This window comes from Bos mutus, chromosome 3 (genome assembly GCF_027580195.1).
Source record: "Bos mutus isolate GX-2022 chromosome 3, NWIPB_WYAK_1.1, whole genome shotgun sequence".
Taxonomy (NCBI): domain Eukaryota; kingdom Metazoa; phylum Chordata; class Mammalia; order Artiodactyla; family Bovidae; genus Bos; species Bos mutus.
In genome coordinates, this window is record NC_091619.1 from 91,347,792 (window position 1) to 91,371,360 (window position 23,569).

At 38.0% G+C, this 23,569-nt stretch overlaps 1 protein-coding gene across 1 annotated transcript in view; it reads right to left on the minus strand.

The window, feature by feature from the left end:
• ZYG11A (zyg-11 family member A, cell cycle regulator) overlaps window positions 1-23,569 on the minus strand; it is a 66,027-nt gene that overhangs the window by 17,791 nt on the left and 24,667 nt on the right. The window contains exons 3-5 of the mRNA XM_070368041.1: window positions 18,344-19,095; window positions 4,205-4,345; window positions 633-809 (exon numbers count right to left, since the gene is read on the minus strand). Of these exons, the coding sequence (XP_070224142.1) occupies window positions 633-809; window positions 4,205-4,345; window positions 18,344-19,095 (1,070 nt within the window). The remainder of the gene's footprint in view (window positions 1-632; window positions 810-4,204; window positions 4,346-18,343; window positions 19,096-23,569) is intronic.

Genomic DNA, 23,569 nt, shown 5'->3' on the forward strand with positions numbered 1-23,569 from the left:
TGCACTATCTTCTTTCATGGAGTGTCTGTTCAAGCCTTCTGCCTTGTTAAAAAATTGGTTTGTTTATCTTGTGTTACCTATTTAATAGTTCTTTACATTCTGGATAAAAGTCCTCTGTCATATATATGTAATGGACATTTTTCTCAGTCCTGGATTATCTTTTCATTTTTTAATGTCTCTGTGTGTATTTGGGCAGAAGCTTCTAATTTGATGAATTCTAATTTATTATTTTTCTTTTATGAAGTGTGCTTTTTGTATCCTAAGAAAACGTTGCCTACTCTGATGTTTTATTCTAGTTTTATGGCTTTTATATTTAGACCTATGACTTAGCTTTTATATTTAGATCTATGACTCAATTCAATTTGCACACATGTTGCTAAGCCTATAGGATGTACCAAAGTGTTAACAGTAGATGTTTCTGGGTAGCTGTTTTCTGATAAATGCAACATTTTTAAACCATATTACTTATCTATATTTCTTGTTTTTTCTACAGTAATCATGCATTTGTTTTCCCCCCTCCCTCGCCTCCCTCCTTCTCTCTCTCAGGATGAAAAATCAGAACTAAATAAAACATATTTTTCATGTATTTGTCCTCAAGTAAGAAGCACAGTCAAATATTAAAATCAAATTACCTGCTGGTAATGGGGGAAAGTTTTCAAAGCCTTGAAAAGTAGACAGGTAACCTCTGACAACAGACGAACAGGCATGCCCCTGGCCAGGCCCTGGCGTGTTAAGTTGAGGGCACAAGCACTGGCTGTGAACTGCACTGGCAAATCCAATGGATGACTCCTCATTCCTACAGCCACAAGCTGAAGATGAATTTATTTTAGTGGTATATGACAACATTAGCATTCTTTACACAGTCTTATTTCTGTGTTATCAAAAATACTTGCTTATCAGGACAAAAAGTAATAGATTTTTTCCCATCCTCACCATTTATTTTTTAGGACACCAGCAATACCTTCTAACCCAAACACAGTCAATAATTTGCTGTGTGACTTTAGGTAACTCACTTCCTTCCTCTGGACCTGTTTCCTCATCTGTGATTTCACAATCATTTATAGAGCCTCAGTCCCTCCAAGGCATTATGATAAGCACTACAGGGGAAATAAACAGGAATCACTTATATCCTACTCCTTAGCATAAAGCCTTATGAAAGAAATAGGGTATATAAACAAATAACATTGTAAGAGATGTCAAAAGATGAAATTGGAAAAAAAGCACCACAAAAGAGGTATAAATAAAGTGTTGCCTAAGGTGGTCATACAGCAAGCAATCATCTCTGGTATGGAAGTCAAAAGTTTCATTCAGAGAACACATTTAGGCAGGGTCTCAGATAGGATCTGGATAGGAAATGGAGGTGGGGGTGGAATGGAAAGGGAATTACGAGGGAAGGGAAACGTGATAAAGAAAAACACAAAGTGGACAAAAAGATGGGATGAATCCATCAAAAGAGCAGGAAGAAATTTGAATTTGAAAAGTGATAAACCTAACATTAGGGAGTTGCCTGGTGGACTAGTGGTTAGGATTCTGTGTTTTCACTGCCGTGGCCCAGGTTCAATTCCTGGTTGGAGAACTGAGATCCCACAGGCCATGAGGCATGGCCACAAAACAAACAAAAAACCTAACATTAGAAAGGTAACTATTAATAGAAGACATATTGTGTAGACCTAGAAATAAATTTAAACTGAAGGTGTTATACCAAGTGTATACCATACCTGCTCCAACATTCAGGGACAACATGATCTGTTTTGTCTCTCAAATAGGGATAATGATCCCTCCCCTCCTCAGAGACCAGTCTGCTGATATACAAATGAGCCCTGAGATTATGAACCAATGAAAGACCAGACCCCTTACTTTGACACCTACATAAACTCAGAGCCAGTATACACTGCTTCTATGGAAACTGTTTTTTTCTATATTGTAAACTGCTCTTAGGATTTCAAGTAATTGCCATCATCTGCAATATAAATACATAGAAAGTAAAACAAACATGATTTTCAATAAAAAAAAAACCCACAAAATCTCACATAGATATGAAAAGGACTTTTAGAATATCTAATTCAATTTTTCTCCTTACAGATGGGAAACAAAGATCCAGAGTTTTTCCCTTTATACGGTATTGTTTTTAAGTTATGAGTAAATCTAATTCTCCATGGTACACAAATAGCCTAAAAACAGTCATAAAAATAGCCTATTTTTATGGAACTGCAGAAATTACAAATAATAAAAACAATAATTTTAGGACTTCAATTTATACTTAAGTTTAAATAATAGAAGTTTTCTTTCTCAAACCACATAATTCTTCCAATTACATTTAAAACAAATTCATCCTTCTGTAAAGGAAAGCAAAGTCTGACCCTATCAATATTGGTAACTTTACTTTATTCACAATACTTTAAATGCTAGAATTAATTACCTTCAATTATGCTATTTTGTTCTATTCTTATAGGGATATTGTGGTTGCTATTTTTGGAAAAAAAACTATTATCTTAGATTTTAAAGAGTAAAGGAATAAATAAAAATGTTTATACAAAGTGAATTCATGTTTTCAGATTAAGTCCTGTTTTAGGCAATGGTTCTATCATCCCATGCTCAGATCAAATTCAAAAATCTGAACAATTGAGATTGATTAAGATGCTCAAAACATGGGATGATCTGGCAGTTTAAGCCTAACACTGCTTTTTTTTTTTTCCCACTGTGTGGGCACTGTGACTCACAATAGAATAAGGCATATTAAGTAACTGTATTCGATGTGTTTAATCAGTTCAGTTAGTTCAGTTCAGTCCCTCAGTCATGTCCAACTCTTTGTGACCCCATGGACTGCAGAATGCCAGGCCTCCCTGTCCATCACCAACTCCCAGAGTTTAGTCAAACTCATGTCCATTGAGTCAGTGATGCCATCCAACCATCTCATCCTTTGTCATTCCCTTCTCTTCCTGCCCTCAATCTTTCCCAGCATCAGGGTCTTTTCAAATTAGTCAGCTATTCATATTAGGTGGCCAAAGTTTTGGAGTTTCACCTTCAACATCAGTCCTTCCAATGAACACTCAGGACTGATCTCTAGGATGGACTGGTTGGATCTCCTTGCAGTCCAAGGGACTCTCAAGAGTCTTCTCCAACACCACAGTTCAAAAGCATCAATTCTTTGGTGCTCAGCTTTCTTTATAGTCCAACTCTCACATGCATACATGACTACTGGGAAAACCATAGCCTTGACTAGATGGACCTTTGTTGGCAAAGTAATGTCTCTGCTTTTTAATATGCTGTCTAGGTTGGTCATAGCTTTCCTTCCAAGGAGTAAGCGTCTTTTAATTTCATGGCTACAGTCACCATCTGCACTGATTTTGGAGCCCAGAAAAATAAAGTCTTTCACTGTTTCTCCATCTATTTGCTATGAAGTTATGGGATCGGATGCCATGATTTTCGTTTTCTGAATGTTGAGCTTTAAGCCAACTTTTTCACTCTCCTCTTTCACTTTCATCAAGAGGCTCTTTAGTTCCTCTTTACTTTCTGCCATAAGGGTGGTATCATCTGCATATCTGAGGTTATTGATATTTCTCCCAGCAATCTTGATTCCAGCTTGTGCTTCTTCCAGCCCAGTGTTTCTCATGATGTACTCTGCATATAAGTTAAATAGGCAGGGTGACAATATACAGCCTTGACATACTCCTTTTCCTACTTGGAACCAGTCTATTGTTCCATGTCCAGTTCTAACTGTTGCTTCTTGACCTGCATACAGATTTCTCAAGAGGCAGGTCAGGTGGTCTGGTATTCCCATCTCTTTCAGAAGTTTCCACAGTTTATTGTGATCCACACAGTCAAAGGCTTTGGCATAGTCAATAAAGCAGAAATAGATGTTTTTCTGGAACTCTCTTGCTTTTTTGATGATCTAGCGGGTGTTGGCAATTGGATCTCTGGTTCCTCTGCCTTTTCTAAAACCAGACTGAACATCTGGAAGTTCACGGTTCATGTACTGCTGAAGCCTGGCTTGGAGAATTTTGAGCATTACTTTACTAGTGTGTGAGATGAGTGCAATTGTGCAATAGTTTGAACATTCTTTGGCATTACCTTTTTAGGGATTGGAGTGAAAACTGACCTTTTCCAGTCCTGTGGCCACTGCTGAGTTTTCCAAATTTTAAACAACTTTAATTGAATCAAGTAATAAGTAGTTTTAAAAATTACATTTCTGAGTTGTAGTTACCTTTAAAATAGCAGGCATGGTTATTTGCGTTGAAAACGTCTCTGTGAAGAGCCTGTAGAGGGCTTCCTTCATAAAACATGATCTATTCCTGTAGCAGCTCAGTGCTTCTGAAATCTGACTTATATTTGCTCCTCCAGCAACCTAGAAAACAAGGATGTTACCAACAGGTTTCACCTTTCACCTACAAGGAAGGCTTTTTTTAGTGTGTCAAGTGTTTGAAACAATGAATATTCACTTAAATGTTTCAAGAGCTTTACAATGTTGATCTCATTCAGTAATTCTAGTAGGTAAATGTTCTCCTCAACCTCATTTTTACATGGTGGCTCCAGAGAGGTGATGTACATTGCTAAATATAACAAACTAATTAAGCAGTGGAGACAGACTCAAATACTATCTCCCTACAGCTGTTACAGTAGAGACCTCGACTGAATAATGCATAGCATGTAAATGCTTAAACAACCAATAACCATGAACGTGTGTTCTCTAAGTACTCATATAAAATAGACAAAAAAAAGATAGGGGAAAAAAAAAGATAAAATAACTAAGATGAAAAAGGAGTTGAACTTTTATAGAACTAATTAATTAGTTCATTAATATTAAGATAATTCTTCTTTGCTACCAACTCAAGTACAACCCTGAATACACGTTGGAAGGACTGATACTGAAGCTGAGGCTCCAGTATTTTGGTCATCTGATGAAAACAGCCAACTTACTGAAAAAGTCCCTGATGATGGGAAAGACTGAGGGCAGAAGGAGAAGAGGGTGTCAGAAGATAAGATGGCTGGATGACATCACTGATGCAGTGAACAGGAACTTGGGCAAACTTCAGGAGATGGAATGGTGAGGGACGGGAAGACCTAGTGTGCCACAGCTGATTGGGCTGCAAAGAGTTAGACACAACTAGGCAACTGAACAACCACCACCACTAAAGTAATAACTTCCAGAAGTCTGTATATAGACTTTGGGTCTGGAGAATAATGGTAATCTTACCCAAACCGTAAATGAAAAATAAATGTTTATTTATTTAAACATTTATTTAAAAATATAAAACTAGATTTTATCTAGTTTTCAGCATTACTGGGAAGTGAAGAAAAAGAAAAAAAAGGGGGTAAAATTCAGGATTTCACAAAAATGAAAAGAAAAACAACTCCACCATGATCAGCAGTAACAACATTCATTGAAGAAACATCACATCACTAAAATGACAGAAGACTGCTTTTGAGTTAGGACACCGGTCAATTAAATGCAAAGAAATAAAAAGATTCAAACCAATTCCATATAAAGCTACTGTAAGAATTTTTTTAAAAAGCAAATCTAGGGACTTCCTTGGTGGTCCAATGGCTAAGACTCCACACTCCCAATGAAGGGGGCCGGGGATCAATCCCTGGTCAGGGAATTAGAGCCACAACTAAAGATCCCACATGCCTCAGAGACTGCATGTGCCACAACGAAGACCTGTAACAGCTTTATACACTGAAGCAAAACTACACACTTCAGCTAAGAAAAATTCTTCTCGTAAATCAAAAACAAATCTGTAACATACCACTTTAAACTGAAGTAAATGTTCTTAATAAGGATTATTGGATGTGAAAAAAATACATTCAACAAAAAGATGAAACAGGGATGATTAAACTCAAGAAAAGAAAAGATCAAGTCATATCAAACATAAAAACTAAGTACAAAGTATCCAAAGAATAATAGAATTGACTAAAATTTAGTAAGGAGAAGAAATGCAAGAAACAAACAAGATAAAGAAATTTTAAAAGAAAGAAGTTAAAAGGATCTAAGATTGAGTGCTGATATGGAAAAAAGATACAACACACATACACTTGAAGTTCTTGGGGAAGAAACGAACTAATTTTTAAAATTACTACCAACAAAAACTTTCCAGAAATAAAAAAAGACCTAAATCAACACACTGAAAGAACTACCATCAACCACCTGGGAAAACTGACCTAAATCAAATCCAAGACATATCACAGTATAAAGATTAAATTTAATGGTAAAGAAAAACAACCTTCAGGGCCTTCTTATAAAAAGATCAAACAAATCATTAATATGAATAGAAATCTACTATAATTTTTAATGACATTACTCAAGATGTTCCTATTCTTTTTTTTGCACTTGATAAAATACTCAGAGAAATGTTAATATGTGTCACTATGATTGTATTTTTCTTTTCCCTTAGATCTGTTCTGATTTTTGCTTTATGTATCTTTGTTTCTTTGTTGTTAGGTGTCTAATGGCTTATGATGTCTATCTTTGTGAATTGTACCTTTTATCATTAAAAATATTCATCTCTTTCATTTAAAAATAATTAAAATATCAAAACAAATCAGAGAACTAGATTGTCATCAGACTTAACAAGCAACACACAATGTAATGTAACAGTGGACAACCATTTTCAAGAAATAAGGAAAGAAAAGGGGGCTCCCCTGGTAGCCCAGTGGTCAAGAATCTGCCTAGCAATGCAGGGGACACCAGTTCAATCCCTGGTCCAGGAAGATCCCACATACCACAGGGCAACTAAGCCCATGCGTCACAACTACTGACCCCACGCACCCAGAGTCCGTGCTCTGCAACAAGAGAAGCCAGCACAACGTGCAGCCCACAAACCACAACTAGAGAGTAGCCCCTGCTCACCAGCGCTAGAGAAAGCCTGTGAATAGCAACAAAGACCCAGCACAACAAAAATTTAATAAATAAAATTTTTAAAAAGGGTAAATAAAGGAGTTTATATCCATGCTTGCAACTTCTACAGGATGTTTCAACAATAAACTGTGGCTCATTTCCATCAATTTCAGCTCTTTCCACAATAGCTGCCCATGCCCCATCCCACTTCCCAGCCACCAGCATATGCTCCTAGAGCTGCCTGCACTTAGCCTGTGAGAGTCCAGGTGGGGAAAAGAACCCTCCAAATATCAGGAATCTGTGCTCTGACTGCTTCTGATAACAGGCACAAAAAGGTGGGTAGCCAATGCCACTGCACCCTCACCAGCCAACTGTTCAAAGCCCCTCTCCCACCAGCTAAAATGACTTCCAAGCAATTTCAAGGGCTGCCCCTTCATTGTTTCCTTTTCCCCTTTTAGAAGATAGACATTAATGACTATGACATTCAAAACAACTACATATACAGAGAATATCCCAAAGTTACTGCACATATCCAGGGAAAGGCTCATAAAAGACCTAGAGATCTTAAAATTTATACTTCAGGCTGATCCTCAACACAGATCCCAAACACAAAAACAGTAACATAGACATCAAACCCTGGGAAGGGAAAAGAATCTGATTTCCAGAGTTGCCATATTATTAGTTTCAAATGCCTAGTTTTCAACAACAAAAATCACAAAGCGTATAAAGAAATAGGAAAGCATGGCCCATTCAAAGGGAAAAAATTAAAATCAAAAGACACTGTCCCTGTAACAGAACTGATATAGCAGGTCAACTCAAACAAGACTTCAAAACATCCACCTTAAAGACATTCAAAGAACGAAAGGAAAATTAGATAAAGTCAAGAAAAAGAACAAAAGAGAAAACTCAAGTGAGATTTAAATTAAAAAAAAAAAAAAAACCTTAAAAAGAATCCAGAAATATTCTGGAGTTGAAAGGTATAATAACTGAAATAAAAATTCACTTGAGTTTTTCAAGGCAGATTTGAGCGGGAAGATGAAAAAAATCAACAAACTTGAAGATAGGACAAAGGAAATTGTGTCAGAGGAACAGAAAGCAAAGGATTGAAAACAAAGGAGCAGAGTCTAAGGACCCTGTGGAATACCATTACACAGGCCAACATACACACTGTAGGAATCTTAGAAGAGACTTACAGTAGCAAAGAATATTGGGGGGGAAATGGCTGCAAATGTCCCAAATTTGATGAAAGACATGAATATAAACATCCAAGAAATTCAAGAACTCCATGCAAGATGAACTCAAGAAGACTCACAATGAGACATGTTATAATCAAAATTTCAATGCCAAAGATTCTAAGCAGCAGCAAGAGAGAAGCAAATCATCACATACAAAGGCTCCTCAGTTAAGACCTGCAGACTTCTCATCAAAAACTTAGAAGCCAGAAGACAATGGGTTGATATATTCAAAGTGTTAAAAGAAAAAAACTGTCAACCAAGAATCTTATGCACTGCAAAACTGTCCTTCAAAAGTGAGGGTGAAAGCTTGAATGACTATCATCAAAAATTCCACAAACAACAAATGCTGGAGAGGGTGTGGAGAGAAGGAAACCCTCCTACACTGTTGGTAGGAATGCAAATTGGTACAGTCACTGTGGAGAACAGGAGGGGAGTTCCTTAAAAAACTAAAGAGCTACCATATCACCTTGAAATCCCACTCTTGGGCATATATCCAGAGAAAAACAAGATCCAAAAGAATATATGTAACCCAATGCTCACTGCAGCACTGTTTGCAATAGCCCAAACATGGAAGCAACCTAAATGTCTATTGACAGAGGAGCAGATAAACATGTGGTGCATAAGTACAATGGAATATTATTCTGCCGTTAAAAAAAGAATGAAATAATGCCATTTGCAGCAACACAGACTTAGTGTCATACTGAGTGAAGTAAGTCAGAGAAGGAGAAATATCAAATGACATCCCTTAAATGCAGAATCTAAAAAGAAATGATACAAGTGAACTTACTTACAAAATAAAAAGAGACTCATAGACTTAAAGAATGAAATTATAGTTGCTAGGGGGAAAGGATAGGCAGATGGGATAGTTAAGGGGTTTGGGATGGGCATGTACACACTGCAATGTTTAAAATGGATAAACAACAAGGACTTAACTATACAGCACATGAAACTCTGCTCAATGTTATGTGGCAGCCTGAATGGGAAGGGAGTTTGGGGTAGAATGGATATATGTGTATTTATGGCTGAGTCCCTTTGCTATTCACCTGAAACTATCACAACACTGTTTATTAAGCAGCTATATCCCAATAAAAAACTGTTAAGTTTTTTAAAAAGTGAGGATGAAGCCAAGACATTTCCGTGTAAAGAAAAGCCAAGGAAGTTCATTACCACTAAACTTGCCCCATGAAAAACGCTAAAGGAAGTCCTGCAAGGTGAAAATGAAGGAACACCACACAGTAACAAGAAGCTATATGAAGAAATAAAGATCTCAACAAAGGTAAATACATGAGCAATTACAAAAGCTAGTGGTATTTTTTAAATGGTCGGTAACACTTTTTTTCAACATGATTTAATAAACAAATAGTTCCTTCAAAAGATCATTATTCATCTAAAAACTAGTGTTATTATAAATCTGGTTTAATTCCAAATTTTGTTTTCTACAAAACTTGTGATGAACACACTAAAAAGGATTATTCTGTGCTTTGGGGCAGACAATCTATAATTTGGGAACATCAATTAAAAGGGGTGCAGACAGACAGCTAAAGGAACAGCTTTTGTTTGTTATTGAAATTAAGCTAGTATAAATTCACATTAGAGTGTCATAACGTTAGGATGTTAAATGTAACTAACATCCATGATAACCACAAAGAAAACAGCTACAGAATACACAAGAATAATACCAACCAAAAAAAAAAAAAAAATCCAAAAAGTCAGTTGAACAAAGAAAACAGTAATGAGGGAAATGAGGGATTAAAAAAAAAGTTGTAAAACATATAGAAACTAATGAGCAAAGTCCTTCCTAATCAGTAACTATTTTAAACGTAAAAAGATCAAAAAACTAAACCCAAAGCTGGCAGAAGGATGGAAATAATCATTATTAAAGCAAAGAGCAAAAAAATAGAGAATATAAAAATAGCAAGAAAATCAATGAAACAAAAAATTGGTTCTTTGAACACATCACCAAAACTGACAGATGGATGGACTAAGGGTAAAAAAAAGAAACTAAGAAAAAAGAAAGGACTCAAAATACTAAAATCTGAAATGAAACAGAAGACATTACCACCAATTCAATAGGAAAAAAAAAAGAATTCTAAGAGTATTATGAAAAATTACATTCTAATAAACTTAATAACCTAGATAAAATGAGAAAATTTCTAGACATATAAGACCTAACAAGACTAAATCATGAAGACACTGAAGAAAACTGAAATAGGAAACTGGATCAATAATCAAAAACTTCCCCAAAAATAAAAGCCCTAGATCTAATGGGTTCACTAGTAAATTTTGCCAAACACTTAAGGAAGAATTAATGTTAAAACTTTTCAGTTTAACAACTGGAGATGGAACATTTCCTAACTCATTCTACGAAGCCAGCATTACCTTGATACCAAAGCCAAAGACGCTACAAGAAAAGGAAACTAGAATTTAACAGTCCTTACAGAAATGGAAAAATCCTCAACAAAATACAGGCAAACCAAACTCAGCCAAATAAAAGAATTATATACCATGACCAGGGCTTCCTTGGTAGCTCAGTTGGTAAAGAATCCGCCTGCATTGCAGGAGACCCCGCTTCAATTCCTGGGTCAGGAAGATTCCCTGGAGAAGGGATAGGCTACCCACTCCAGTATTCTTGGGCTTCCCTGGTGGCTCAGGTGATAAAGAATCTGCCTGCAAGGTGGAAGATGAGGGTTTGATCCCTGGATTGGTAAGATCCCATGGAGAAGAGCATGGTAACCCACTCCAGTATTCTTGCCTGGAGAATCCCCAGGGACAGAGGTGGGCTTGTGTGGGCTACAGTCCATGGGATCGCAGAGTCAGACATGACTAAGCAAATACGCACAGCACCATGACCAAGTAGGATTTATTCCCAGAATGCAATGTTCAACATACCATGGTATACTAAAAAATCAATGTTAATATACAAGAGTATTAGAATGAAGGAGGAAAACCACATGATCACCTCATCTAATGCAGATAAAGCATTTGACAAAACTCAACACCCTTTCTGGCAAAGTGTCCAATTCTGTGATCCCATGGACTGTAGTGGGCCAGGCTCCTCTGTCCATGGAATTCTCCAGGCAAGAATACTGGAGTGGGTGGCCATTCCCTTCTCCAAGGGTCTTCCCGACCCAAGGATTGAACCTGGGTCTCCTGCATTGCAGGCAGATTCTTTACTGTCTATGGCACCAGGGAAGCCCCAAACACTCGCAAAAAGCCCAGAAGGAAGCTACCTCAACTTAATAAAAGCCATACATGAAAAATCTACAATGAACATGATACTCAATAGTGAGAGACTAAAAGCTTTTAAAATCAGGAAAAAGACAAAAGCCCCTTTCACAGCGTCTACTGAACACAGCACTGGAAGTTCTAAACAGAGCAAGTAGGTAAGAAAAAAGAAATAAAAGGCATCCAAGATGGGTGGGGAGTTTAGGGGAGAATGGATACATGTGTATGTACGGCTGAGTCCCTTTGCTGTTCACCTGAAGTGATCACAACATTGTTAATCAGCTCTACTCCAATATAAAATAAAAAGTTAAATTAAAAAAATAAAAGGCATCCAAATTGAAAAGGTAGAAATAAAATGATCTACTTACAAACTATATGATCTTATATACCACAAAAAAAACAAAAAACTGTTATCTATTAGAGCTAATAAATGAATCCAGAAAGTTGCAGGATACACACAAAGATCAGTTCAATTTTTATACAATAATAATAAACAATCTGAAGAGGAAATCATGAAAATAATTCTGTTTACAATAATACAATAAAGTACTTGCTGCTGCTGCTAAGTCACTTCAGTCGTGTCCGACTCTGTGTGACCCCATAGACAGCAGCCCACCAGGCTGCCCCGTCCCTGGGATTCTCCAGGCAAGAACACTGGAGTGGGTTGCCATTTCCTTCTCCAATGCATGAATGTGAAAAGTGAAAGTGAAGTCGCTCAGTCGTGTCTGACCCTCATCGACCCCAAGGACTGCAGCCTACCAGGCTCCTCCGCCCATGGGATTTTCCAGGCAGGAGTACTGGAGTGGGGTGCCATTGCCTTCTCCAATAAAGTACTTAGGAATTAACAAAGGAGATGAAAGGCTTGTATGATGAAAACTACAACACACTAATGAAAGAAATTAAAGATGACATAAATTATGGAAACACACCCCATGTTCATGGATTAGCAGACTTAAGATGTCAATACTACACAAAATTATCTACATATTTATATAATCCTACCAAAATCCCAATGACCTTTTTAGCAGAAATACAAACACACGCCCTGAATTTATACAGAATTCCAAGGGAGTCACACATCCTGATTTCAAACTATCAATACAAGGCTAAAATAATCAGAACATGTGGCACTGCCATAAATACTGGCATACAGACCAGTGGGTGGCCATTCCCTTCTCCAAGGGTCTTCCCGACCCAAGGATTGAACCTGGCCTGCCCAGCTCTTCTGTCCATAGGATTCTCCAGGCAAGAATACTGGAGTGGGTTGCCATCTCCTTCTCCAGGGGATCTTCCCAACCCAGGCATTAAACCCAGGACTCCTGCACTGCAGGAAGATTCTCTATCATCTAAGCCACAGGGGAGCCCATGGAATAGACTAGAAAGCCCTAAAACAATGCCTTGCATTTATGATCAGATTATTTTTTTAACAAGGGTGCTAAGACAATTTTGTATTTTCAAGAAATCGTCCTAAGAAAACTAGATATCCACATGTAAAAGAATGAAGTTGTAAAATCTAACATAACACCACATGAAAGAAATTACCTCAAAACAGATCAAAGACTTAAATTTATGAACTAAAACTATAAGACTCCTATAAGGAACATGAGGAAGCTTCACAATACTGGATTTGGCAGTGATTTCTTGGATATGACACCAAAGGTACAAGCAACAAAAGAAATACAAACTGAACTTCATGAAGACAAACCAGAGAAGGGGAGAAAATATTTGAAAATCTTATATCATAAGGCATTAATATCCAGACTACACAGAGAACTCCTATATCTCAACAACAATAACAAAAATAAAACCTAAGCAACCTAATTTAAAGTCTGGCAAACAACTTCACTAGACATTTCTTCAAAGACATACCAATGGTCAATAACCTTCTGAAAAGATGCCCAGTATAGCTGATAAGTATGGAAATGCAAATCAAAACTGCAACGAGGTACCACTTTACACCCATTAGAATGGTTACTATTAAAAAATTTAAAAAAAAAAAAAATAACGTGTTGGCCAGTGTGTGAAGAAATTCAAACACTTGTGCACTGTTAGTGAGAATGTAAAAACTGTGCAACTGCTGCAGAAAACATTATGGTAGTTACCCCAAAATTAAAAGAATTATCATATGATCCACCTGCAATGAGGGAGACCTGGGTTTGATCCCTGGGTTGGGAAGATCCCCTAGAGAAGGGAAAGGCTACCCACTCCAGTAGTCTGGCCTGGAGAATTCCAAAGGGGTTGCAAAGAGTCGGACACGACTGAGCAACTTTCACACCATATGATCCAGCAATTCCACTTCTGGATTGCTCATTGTTCAGTCGCTAAGTCATGTCCAACTCTTTGTGACACCATGCACTACAGTACACCAGGCTTCCCTGTCCTTCACTATCTCCCAGAGTTTGCTCAAACTCATGTCCATTCTAGTATATACTTCTGGGTATATACCAAAAGAACCAAAAGCAGAGTCTTGGGAGTTTCCCAGTGGACTAGTGATCAGGATTCCGGGCTTTCACTGCAGAGGCCTGGATTTAATCCCTTGTCAAAGAACTGAGGCTTCACAGAGTGATCAAAAAAAAAGCAGAGTCTCAAAGAGATATTTGTATACTCCTACTTGCAGCAACATTACTCACAATAATCAACACAAAAGCCAAAACATGGAAGCAACCCAAGTACATATCAATGACAACTGGATAAGCACAATGTGGTATACACATAATGGCTATTATTCAACCTGAAAAAGGCAGTATGCCACATGGACAAACCCTTAGGACACTACGTAAAGTAAAATGAGCCAGTCACAAAAGGACAAGTACTGTGCGACTCCACTTACATCAGAGAGTTGGTCAAAATCGTAGAGACACAAAGTAGAAGTTTGTATTGCCAGGGTCTGGAGAGAAGGGGTAATGGGAGGCAGGGTTTCATGCCTACAGAATTTCAGCTTTACAAGGTGAAAAGAGCTATGGAGATGAATGATGGTGATGGTTGAACAAAATTATTAATGTATTTAAAACCACTGAACTATACACTTAACAAGATTAAAATGATAAATTTTATGTGTATCTTACCATCCCCTCCCAAAAAACGGGAACATGAACTGACATGGGGTGATTTCCAAGACATACCACTAAGTTAGAAAAGCAAAGTCCAGAGTACATGTACTATGCTACCTACTGTGTAAGAAGTGGAAATTTAAAAACCTAAACATATATGGCTTAATACTTGGACTATACTCTCAGTCAAGAGTGAAAAGAAAGAATTGCAAATATATCTTCAACTCTTTTTCAGTAGGTTTGTGTTTCAAAGTAGTATAAATGAAGCAACTCTGAAACTATTTTATATATGTTATAGGATTAAGGAAAATGTGCTGAGGCTGTTGGAAGCCGAGGTTCTCCATGTGGAAAAGAGAGATACAAACACAGAATGTGGAAAGGCAAAGAAGAACAATATAAAGATGGACATTTGTAAGTATCACTTTTAAACTTATTTCATCTGTTTCTTAGCTCTGCTTGATGAAACGGTTTAAAAACACATCTAACACTCAGTGGTTTCCCACTAAAAGGAACCAGGGCTCTTGGGAGAAACATCTAACTCTAAGGCCAAAACAGGGAAGTATAAGAAGCCTAGAAAGTAAAGAAAGACTCAAAATAATAACAGTAATAATGGGGGCATGTAAAAACAGACACAGGAGCTCTCATCGGCCACCCGGTGACAAGCTGAGCATCAAAATAATTAAGAACAGCAATGCATTATAAATCACTGAAAACAACAGGAACCAATGAGTTCATACTGAGGATATGTTAGACTTGCTAAATGTTTTGAATAAAAAGAAGAGCTGAAAAAAAAGAGTTAGAGTTGGAAAATCATCACTTTGCAACCACTGCAGTAAAGAATGGTTCGAGTAAGAATCATCTATGGATGCTAAATCTAGATCAGAAACTCTGATGAGGGCCAGGATATTGGCATAGTCTTCTAATATCTTATACAGCATTCATTAGCTTCAAAAGGAATAGTATTATCTATGTAGGGTAGAAACAGTACAAGAGTATATAGATAATATTTTATCTGCACCTGGATATTTTACCTAGTACCTGAACAATACTTTGACCAAGTGATGAAAATTAATATCACCAATGAGGGGCACTCTGTGCTTCATACTGTAATACACTTGAGACACGTAAGTGTATTACATAAGGGCACAACATCCCTTATGTGGTATTCTGGGTAGACCTAGAAGAATCTGAATTATGATGAAGCATCAGACAAACCCAAAATGAGGAACATTCTTCAAAAAAGCAAACAAAACAATGTTAGTTTGTATTCTTCAAAAACATCAATATAATGAAGAAAAGGAAGGACTATGACAACTGAGGCTTTCCAGGTAGCCTGGAAATGCAGGAGATGCTGGTTCGATCCCTGGGCCGGAAAGGTCCCCTGGAGTAGGAAATGGCAACCCACTCCACTATTACTGCCTGGGAAATTCTGTGGACAGAGGAGCTTGGCAGGCTACAGTTCATGGGGTCACAAAGAGCTGGACATGACTAAGTACACATATGACAACTGAATGTAAAAATAATCATGGACTAAAAGGAAAAATATTTTATAAATGGTGTTAAACTGGGAAAATCAACACTGGAAACACATACAGTAGACTTTTATATAAAAGATTTGTATCGATGTTAAATTTCCTGAAATTTGACAGCTGCACTATGGTCATTCTTGAGATTACCCATGCTCTCAGAGAGTCAAAGAGACCATCTTTCCTCTAGGAAATACAAGCTAAAGTATATTAATGGGCAGAGGTGCATGTTGTATGCAACCTACCCTCAAGAAAAAAATTGTGTGTGGGGACTTCCCTGGTGGTCCAGTGGCTAGACTTTGCGCTTGCAAGGAGCCTGGGTTTGATCCCTGGTCAGGGAAGTAGATCCCACATGCTACAACTAAAGATTCCACATTCTGCAACTAAGACCTAGCACAGCCAAATACGCATGTGTGTGTGTTTGTGTGTATTAAAAATTGCATGTATAGAGACAGAATAGGGTAAGACAAATTTGGCAAAATGTTTAAAGTTAGTGATCTGCCACATTAAAAATTATTTCAAAACAGTTTTCAAGTACTATATGTAGATCAACTGTGCAAGGATCTACACATTATTAACAATCTAAACAATGGATATAGTCTAGATTTTTAAATTTTGTGATAATCTAGATGTAAGAGTTGAAAGAAAAACACAGGAAAAGCCATTGTAAGACTAAGCAGAAGACCAGACAGCTGTTACATCACCCTCTCTCTCCAAGGTTTCCTACAGATGCCAGTACAAAACAATTCTCATTCTTGAGACACCCCACCAGTGGATCAGCAAGGATTCCCTAGCAAATGAAAATGTTATACGGCTCTTAGGACTAATGGTGGGTGCCCTTTCCACCCATTTTAAAGAAATTAAGTACACACTGCCCACTGTAACATTAGGTACAAGAAAATAACACATACCTGTTCTGTTAGAAGGTTTTCACTAACCCTTAATTTTATCCATTTTTAGCAAACTTTTGAGCAACCCAAACAACAAAAATGCTTAGTATATTTTGTATCTGATTTGAAAAATACATATTTCTCTTAAATATAAAATTTTCTGAAACACACCTTTTAAACTTACCATACCTTATACTCCACTAAGTCTGGATTAGGATCTTTAGAATTTCTTAGTACTGGGAAGATTGTGGTCTCCCCTCTCCCTCCCCCAAAATATCCAACACTGTATACAATGCATTATTTAACATTTTCAAAATAAACTAAACTTACATGTATACCAGATAAAGTTTACTGAAAGAAAACTTGTCTCATTTTCTTTTGGTGTACTGGCTTTGATAATATCTTAACTACATGCATAATCTCTCTACAGAATATTCTAGCACTTGGCAATATTACTGTATATATCATGAGTTGATGTGTTAAAATCTTTTTTTTTTTTTAAACTGCTGTGGTTCTTTTGATCATTGGGACACTAAGTGCCATTAATCTGAAACAGGCCTAGGTGTACATTCTTGGTAAACAATTCTCTATTATACACATTTAATCTGAAAGTTCAAATTATCTATTTGCAGCCTAATGATGCAACTGATAGCTTCATGGGTTCATTAAGAAGTCATTTAAAATTAAAAAACTTTATGACACAATTGCTATTTTAAAATCAAAAGAATAAAATGTGAAAACAACTAATGACTGCAAATCACTTTACTCTCACCCCAGTAAAAATTATATAAGTCATTGTTTTTAATGGGTTCTTTTGAAGTCGTTGTTCTGAACTTTGGCTCCACGTTAGAATTACTTAACGCCCAGGCCAAATCCCAGACCAGTTACATCGGAATCTCTAGGGAATAGGCCACAGGCATCAGTGTATTTTAAAACTCCCAAAGTGATTAGAATGTACAACTGAGGTAGAAAGCCACTGTTTTTAAAAAGTATTCTAGGACATAAATATTTAAATATATGCTCTTTTAAAAACAGCACCACTAGAGGCTATAAACATAGCCTAGCAATGTACAATACTTTTTCCTTCAGGGTCTTTTAAAAATTGCGTTCAAAAATGGTGTTAGGCATACATCACCTGCCTTATTCATTATATTTAGCTGTCCCTAGAGGGAAAAGCATTAGTTTCACAAAGACCCAAATATACGGCCAGCTCTATCATTTAATAGTTCTATGACTGGATAAATAGCTTAACCTCCTCATCTGTAAAATGGGAGGATTAAAATAGAAAACAATGTGCAAAACATGCCAACTGGCACCTAAGAGGTAATGTGTGAATGGCTCTGCTTATGGTTATCAAGCTAGACTGGAAGACACTGGAGGCTAGGGCTGTATCTTATTTAAGGTTATATTTTCACAACCTCATACTACATAGTAGTTACACAATAATTCTTAATCATTAAGCTCCTTAAGAATTGTTCATCTGTCTTTGTAACCCGAATGCCTAGTACAGATTCTGATACACAAAGAAAGCTTAATAATGTTCTGAACAAATAAAACAAACTTATTTCAGAAAAGAACGAACCCTCAAGCCTTTCTTTGCAGAAAAGAAGTCGGAATAACCAGCATCTGTAGCCAACAGTCCCACAAATTGCATCGCAGGCCGTTGTTGTATAAATAGTTCTACAGCTCCATCAGTGATGTAATTACTCCCAGAAATGTCCAGGGACTCAATATTAGGCAGAATATCTTTCTGTTGTAGCAAATGAAAAGCTAGATCTGACCTGAGTTGCCCGTGATCAGAAATATCAAGGTGAAGCAGACATTTAAGTTCTCTAATGACTGCAAGAATCTGTGGTTTGGTCATGGTCAGACATTTTAGATAGTGCATTGTAAGAGATTTAAGTCGATCCTTACAGGTAAGGAGTGCAGAGATGTTAGTGACCAGAGTATTAGAGATATCCAAGCTTTCCAGTTTGGGTAACTGTGAAACATTAGCCAGGTCTTCACTACGAAAACAAACATTGAAAACGCTTAAAACACGAAGACCAGTGAGCTGACCAAAGAACAACAGTCTTGAATCTCGAGGGATGCTTGTTGAGTCCAAGATGAGACGTCGGAGGTTTTCTTGGATCCAGCTATTGCTGCAGAGTCCACTTAGGATGTCTGGGATGGAGAGGTCAGTGTGTACTGCAGTAGCATCCAGTTCAATGAGTTTGTGATGGCAGAAGGCTTTTAGGAATGCAGCTGTGGATATTTTAGCTTTCTGAATGTTGACTAGCTTCAGTTTCATTCGGTTGCTTTGGAAAATGCTTGCTGTTCTATCAGTCAGCTTGCCTACAAGAGAACCAGAACCAGCTTGTAATAACTAAATCTTATGCCTTTTCCAGGAGGCACTGTGGCCAGTAAACTTTGATACATGCTAACAGTAACAATAATGACTATACTTACTGTTTACTCTGTGCCGAGCATTGTTCTAAACACTTTACTCAGATTATCTCATTTACTCTTTAAAATAATACTGTAAAGGAATTATGATTATTACCATCCCACAGCTCAGGAAACTAAAGCTTAAAGAGGTTAAGGAACTTACTCAAGGTCAAAATATGTGGCAGAATCAAGAATCAAAAGCAGTTTGACTTCAGCGTCCACAGTTTTAACCATAGTAACCTTGTTTACTTGGGCGTCCCTGGTAGCTCAGATGGTAAAGAATTCGCCTGCAATGCAGGAGACCCCTGTTTGATTCCTGGGTCGCAAAGATCTTCTGGAGAAGGGATAGGCTACCCACTCCAGTACTCAGGGGCTTCCCTGATGGCTCATATGGTAAAGAATCTGCCTGCAATGTGGGAGACCTGGGTTCAATCCCTAGGTTGGGAAGATCCCCTGGAGAAGGGAATAGCTACCCACTCCAGTACTCCGGCCTAGAGAATTCCATGGACAGAGGAGCCTGGCAGGCTATAGTCCATTGGGTCACAAAAGAGTCGGACACAGCTGAGTGACTTTTACTTCACTTCACTTCAACTTTGTTCATAGAAAAAAAAAAAAAGACAAAATAAAAGAGGTAGGTAAGTATAGGGCCTGTAATATGCAAATAGCACTAATGATTACTTTTAACCAAACTAGTGGATGGCCTTTGGTAAGTCACTTCTCTCTCTATGCCTCATTTTCCTCATCTGTAAAATGAATGGGTTGTATTAGATTTCATTTAGAAACAACTTATTAATATTAAGCATCTTCTATATATGAGATTCCATATTAAGTAATAGGCATACAAGGTAATAAGACACCTGTGACCACAAAGAATTCAGTCTAGGAAGCATGTCAGGCAAATAAGTGACTATAATAATATATTATATTCAGTGGTGATTTGTACCAGATATTGAACACAGACGAGGTTAATATCAGGGCAGGTTTTAAGGCTGAATATCGGTTTCCCAATGGGAAGGTGAAGGGTGGGAGAACACAACAAAGACACAGAGGCACAGAACGTCAGCTTATTCAGAACGACCCTATTTGATCAGTGCTATTGGACCACAGTGTACAAGGGGAGGCCTGGCGGAAACGACAGCAGAGAGGAAGGCAAAAGGCAGATGGGGCCTGTAAACAAAGCTAGGAAACTCATGTACCCTGTAAACAAAAATGAAAAACTCAAACTTTTTAAGCAAAAAATGAATGGTTATAATATATTTTTACAAAGACCAATTATGTGTGATGACACAAAAGAATTAAGACGGTGTTTGATGGGAGTGGGATGGGGCAAGAGATTATTAATGATTTTAATGATGAGAGATGAAAGTTTAAACTGACAGAACACAGCAGTTGAATGCATTAAGGGAAAGAACAGAGGGAAAAGGTATATAAGCTGATTCACAAGTCCCCAGTCTGAGTTGGGCTATGCTACTAACCTAGGAAAAAGGAAATCTCAATACTCAAGGCTTTCAGAAAGAACTTATTACATTTATTCAAGGGCTTCCCACGCACCTCAGTTGCTAACGAATCTGCCTGCAATGGTGGAGAAACTGGGTCAGGAATATCCCCTGGAGAAGGAAATGGCAACCCACTCCAGTGTTCATGCCTGGAGAATCCCAGGGACGGCGGAGCCTGGTGGGCTGCCGTCTCTGGGGTCACACAGAGTCGGACACAACTGAAGCACCTTAGCAGCAGCAGAAGAACACAGATACAAAAGAATATAAAACAAGCAAAATACTATTAACAACGCAGTAAAGGTTCTAAAGGAAACAAACAAGACTGTAACACAGGGGTGGGGAAAAATGAGAAGGAAGACAAGAATCTTCTGTCTTTCAGTGAAGTATTAGGAGGTGACATTTAAGCTGAGACAAAAAGGATGTGAAAGGCAAAGGTAGCTGTCATTCCAGATAGAGGGACAGGCTAAAGCCCTGAGAAGAGACAGTTTGGCTATTCCTGTGAAATGAGAGAAAACCAGTGCAGCTGAAGCACAAATAGAGAAGGGGATACCATAATCTGACAGGTTATAGACAGAGGCAAGAGTCAGTTAGACCTTGTAGGCCAGGGTAAATAACTGGCATTTTATCCTAAGTACAAGAGAAGACTTTAAAGAGTGGCAAAAGTGCAGACAGATCTGATTAAGATATAGAGGACTACTCTCGGCTATGTGGCAGAGCTTGGCGATGTACAAAATTAAAGGTAAGGAAACCACTTGGGAGACCAGGGGAGAAGAAAGAGAAAGGTGTCATTGACAGGAGCTAGGAGGAGAAGGTGGCTCAGATGGTAAAGAATCTGCCTGCAATGCAGGAGGCCTGGGTTTGATCCCTAGGTTGGGAAGATCCCCTGGAGAAGAGAATGCATACCCACTCTGATACTCTTGCTTGGAGAATTCCCCAGACAGAGGAGCCTGGCAGCTAATGCTTCACCCATGGTCATTTGCAGTCCATGGGGTTGCAAAGAGTCAGAAACTAACATCTGACCTGACTTGAGGAGAAAAACATTTGAGATATGTACTTTGAAGGCAGAAAACGTGTCAAAAGAACAAAGGAGGGGGGCGGAGGAGGGGGATGAAAAGTGACTCCTAAGTCACTGAACAGGTAGACAGATGGCCAAACCATCTTGAGATGGGAGGAAATGGCAGTGTAGTAGATGCTGTGATGTGACACCAGATCACATTTAAAAATAAATGACTGGGACTTCCAGCAGTTAAGAACCTACCTTTGAATGCAGGGGACGCAGTTTTGATCTCTGGTCGGTGAACTAAGATGCCAATGTCGAGAGGCAACTAAGACCACAAACTCCAACTACGCACCCCAATTAGAGAGCCTGCATGCCACAACTACAGAGCCCTTGCACTCTGGAGTCCACACATCACCACTAGAGAGAAGCCTGCGGGCCATATTGAAGAGCTAAGACCCAATGCAGCCATTAATAAATAAATAAATGGTTTAAAAAAAAAAAGAAAGAAAGAAAGGACTTACTACTTGAGCTGCTGGAAATGCCACCAACTGACAGCCCTCATCTGTGTAGACTGCATTAGCTGAAAAGAGTTGCTTCACCCATGGTCATACCACTTTTCCATGGAAATCCACATCCAAAGACTGTGTTGGGAAGTATAAAGATCCAGCCCTCACACCCTAACAAAACACCGATCTGAGTAGTTATTCTTCAGGACTTTCCAGAAAATCAGCCAAGGTCTTCTCAGAATAGAGAATGGTGTTTAAAACATGGAAATGTAAGAGGAAAAGGAACAAGGACCAACTACCAAAAAGCATCTACACTCTAGATAGCTTTTGCACTGTCCTTCAAGGGAAGCCAGATGAGCAGAAACATAAGCAGCAGACACTGAAGTAGAAGAAAACCAAAAGAGGAGGATGATTCAGCAGCCTAGCTAAGAGTTCCAAGATACCTGCCTATCTTGTATGTGGCTCTGGAGCTTCGAATAAAGACCTGCACTGAAAACTCTGGGAAATTAAAGTAGAAGTGGTAGCTAAACCAAAGAAGATTATCCAGGGAGTATACAAAGTGAGAAAATATACAAAGCTTCCCAAGATGGCAACTTGACGAACATAAAACAACACATATATAAAGAAACGGAAGCATACAAAAGAAAGTGTGGAACAGGAATGAAGGATAAGAAACAAAAAAACAAAGTTACTCCAAACCAGCAAGGCTGAGAGTAATAAACACCAAGTCAAACATACAAAAACCCCTGCTGATTTAATAAATCTAGGTAGGTAACTATCATCTATGGTCACCAAAAGTGAAAACCAACCAGACAATCAGACTTTATTAACACCTTTAAGAAGTACAATGCAGAAGGAAATGGCAACCCACTCCAGTATTCTCGCCTGGAGAACTGCCATGGACAGAAGAGCCTCGCAGGCTCCAGCCCATGGGGTTTGTGAAGAGTCAGACACAACTGAAGCAACTGAGGACAAGAAGTACAAACATCACTACCAAACATCAAACTGCAATTTGATCAAGCCTCTACATCTAATTTTCAATGTATAGGAATTAACAAGAATCAGAGAAACATGTCAAATCATAGCATAAACAATGGTAAAGTCCAGATTGCAGGATACTGTACAAAACAAATGACCAGTTTCTTTAAAGAAAGAAAATAACTGGAAGTTCCAAAATACATGAAGATGAACATACTTCTAAACAACAGATGAATCAAGGGGAAAAAATTAAGAGAAACTACAAAATATTTTGAACTAAATGAAAATAAGAACACAACTTACCCAAATCTATGGGATGCAGCTAAGACAGTGCTAGGTGGGAAAGTTATAGCTGTGAATGCATACATTAGTAAAAAAAGATCTAAAATCAATAACCTAAG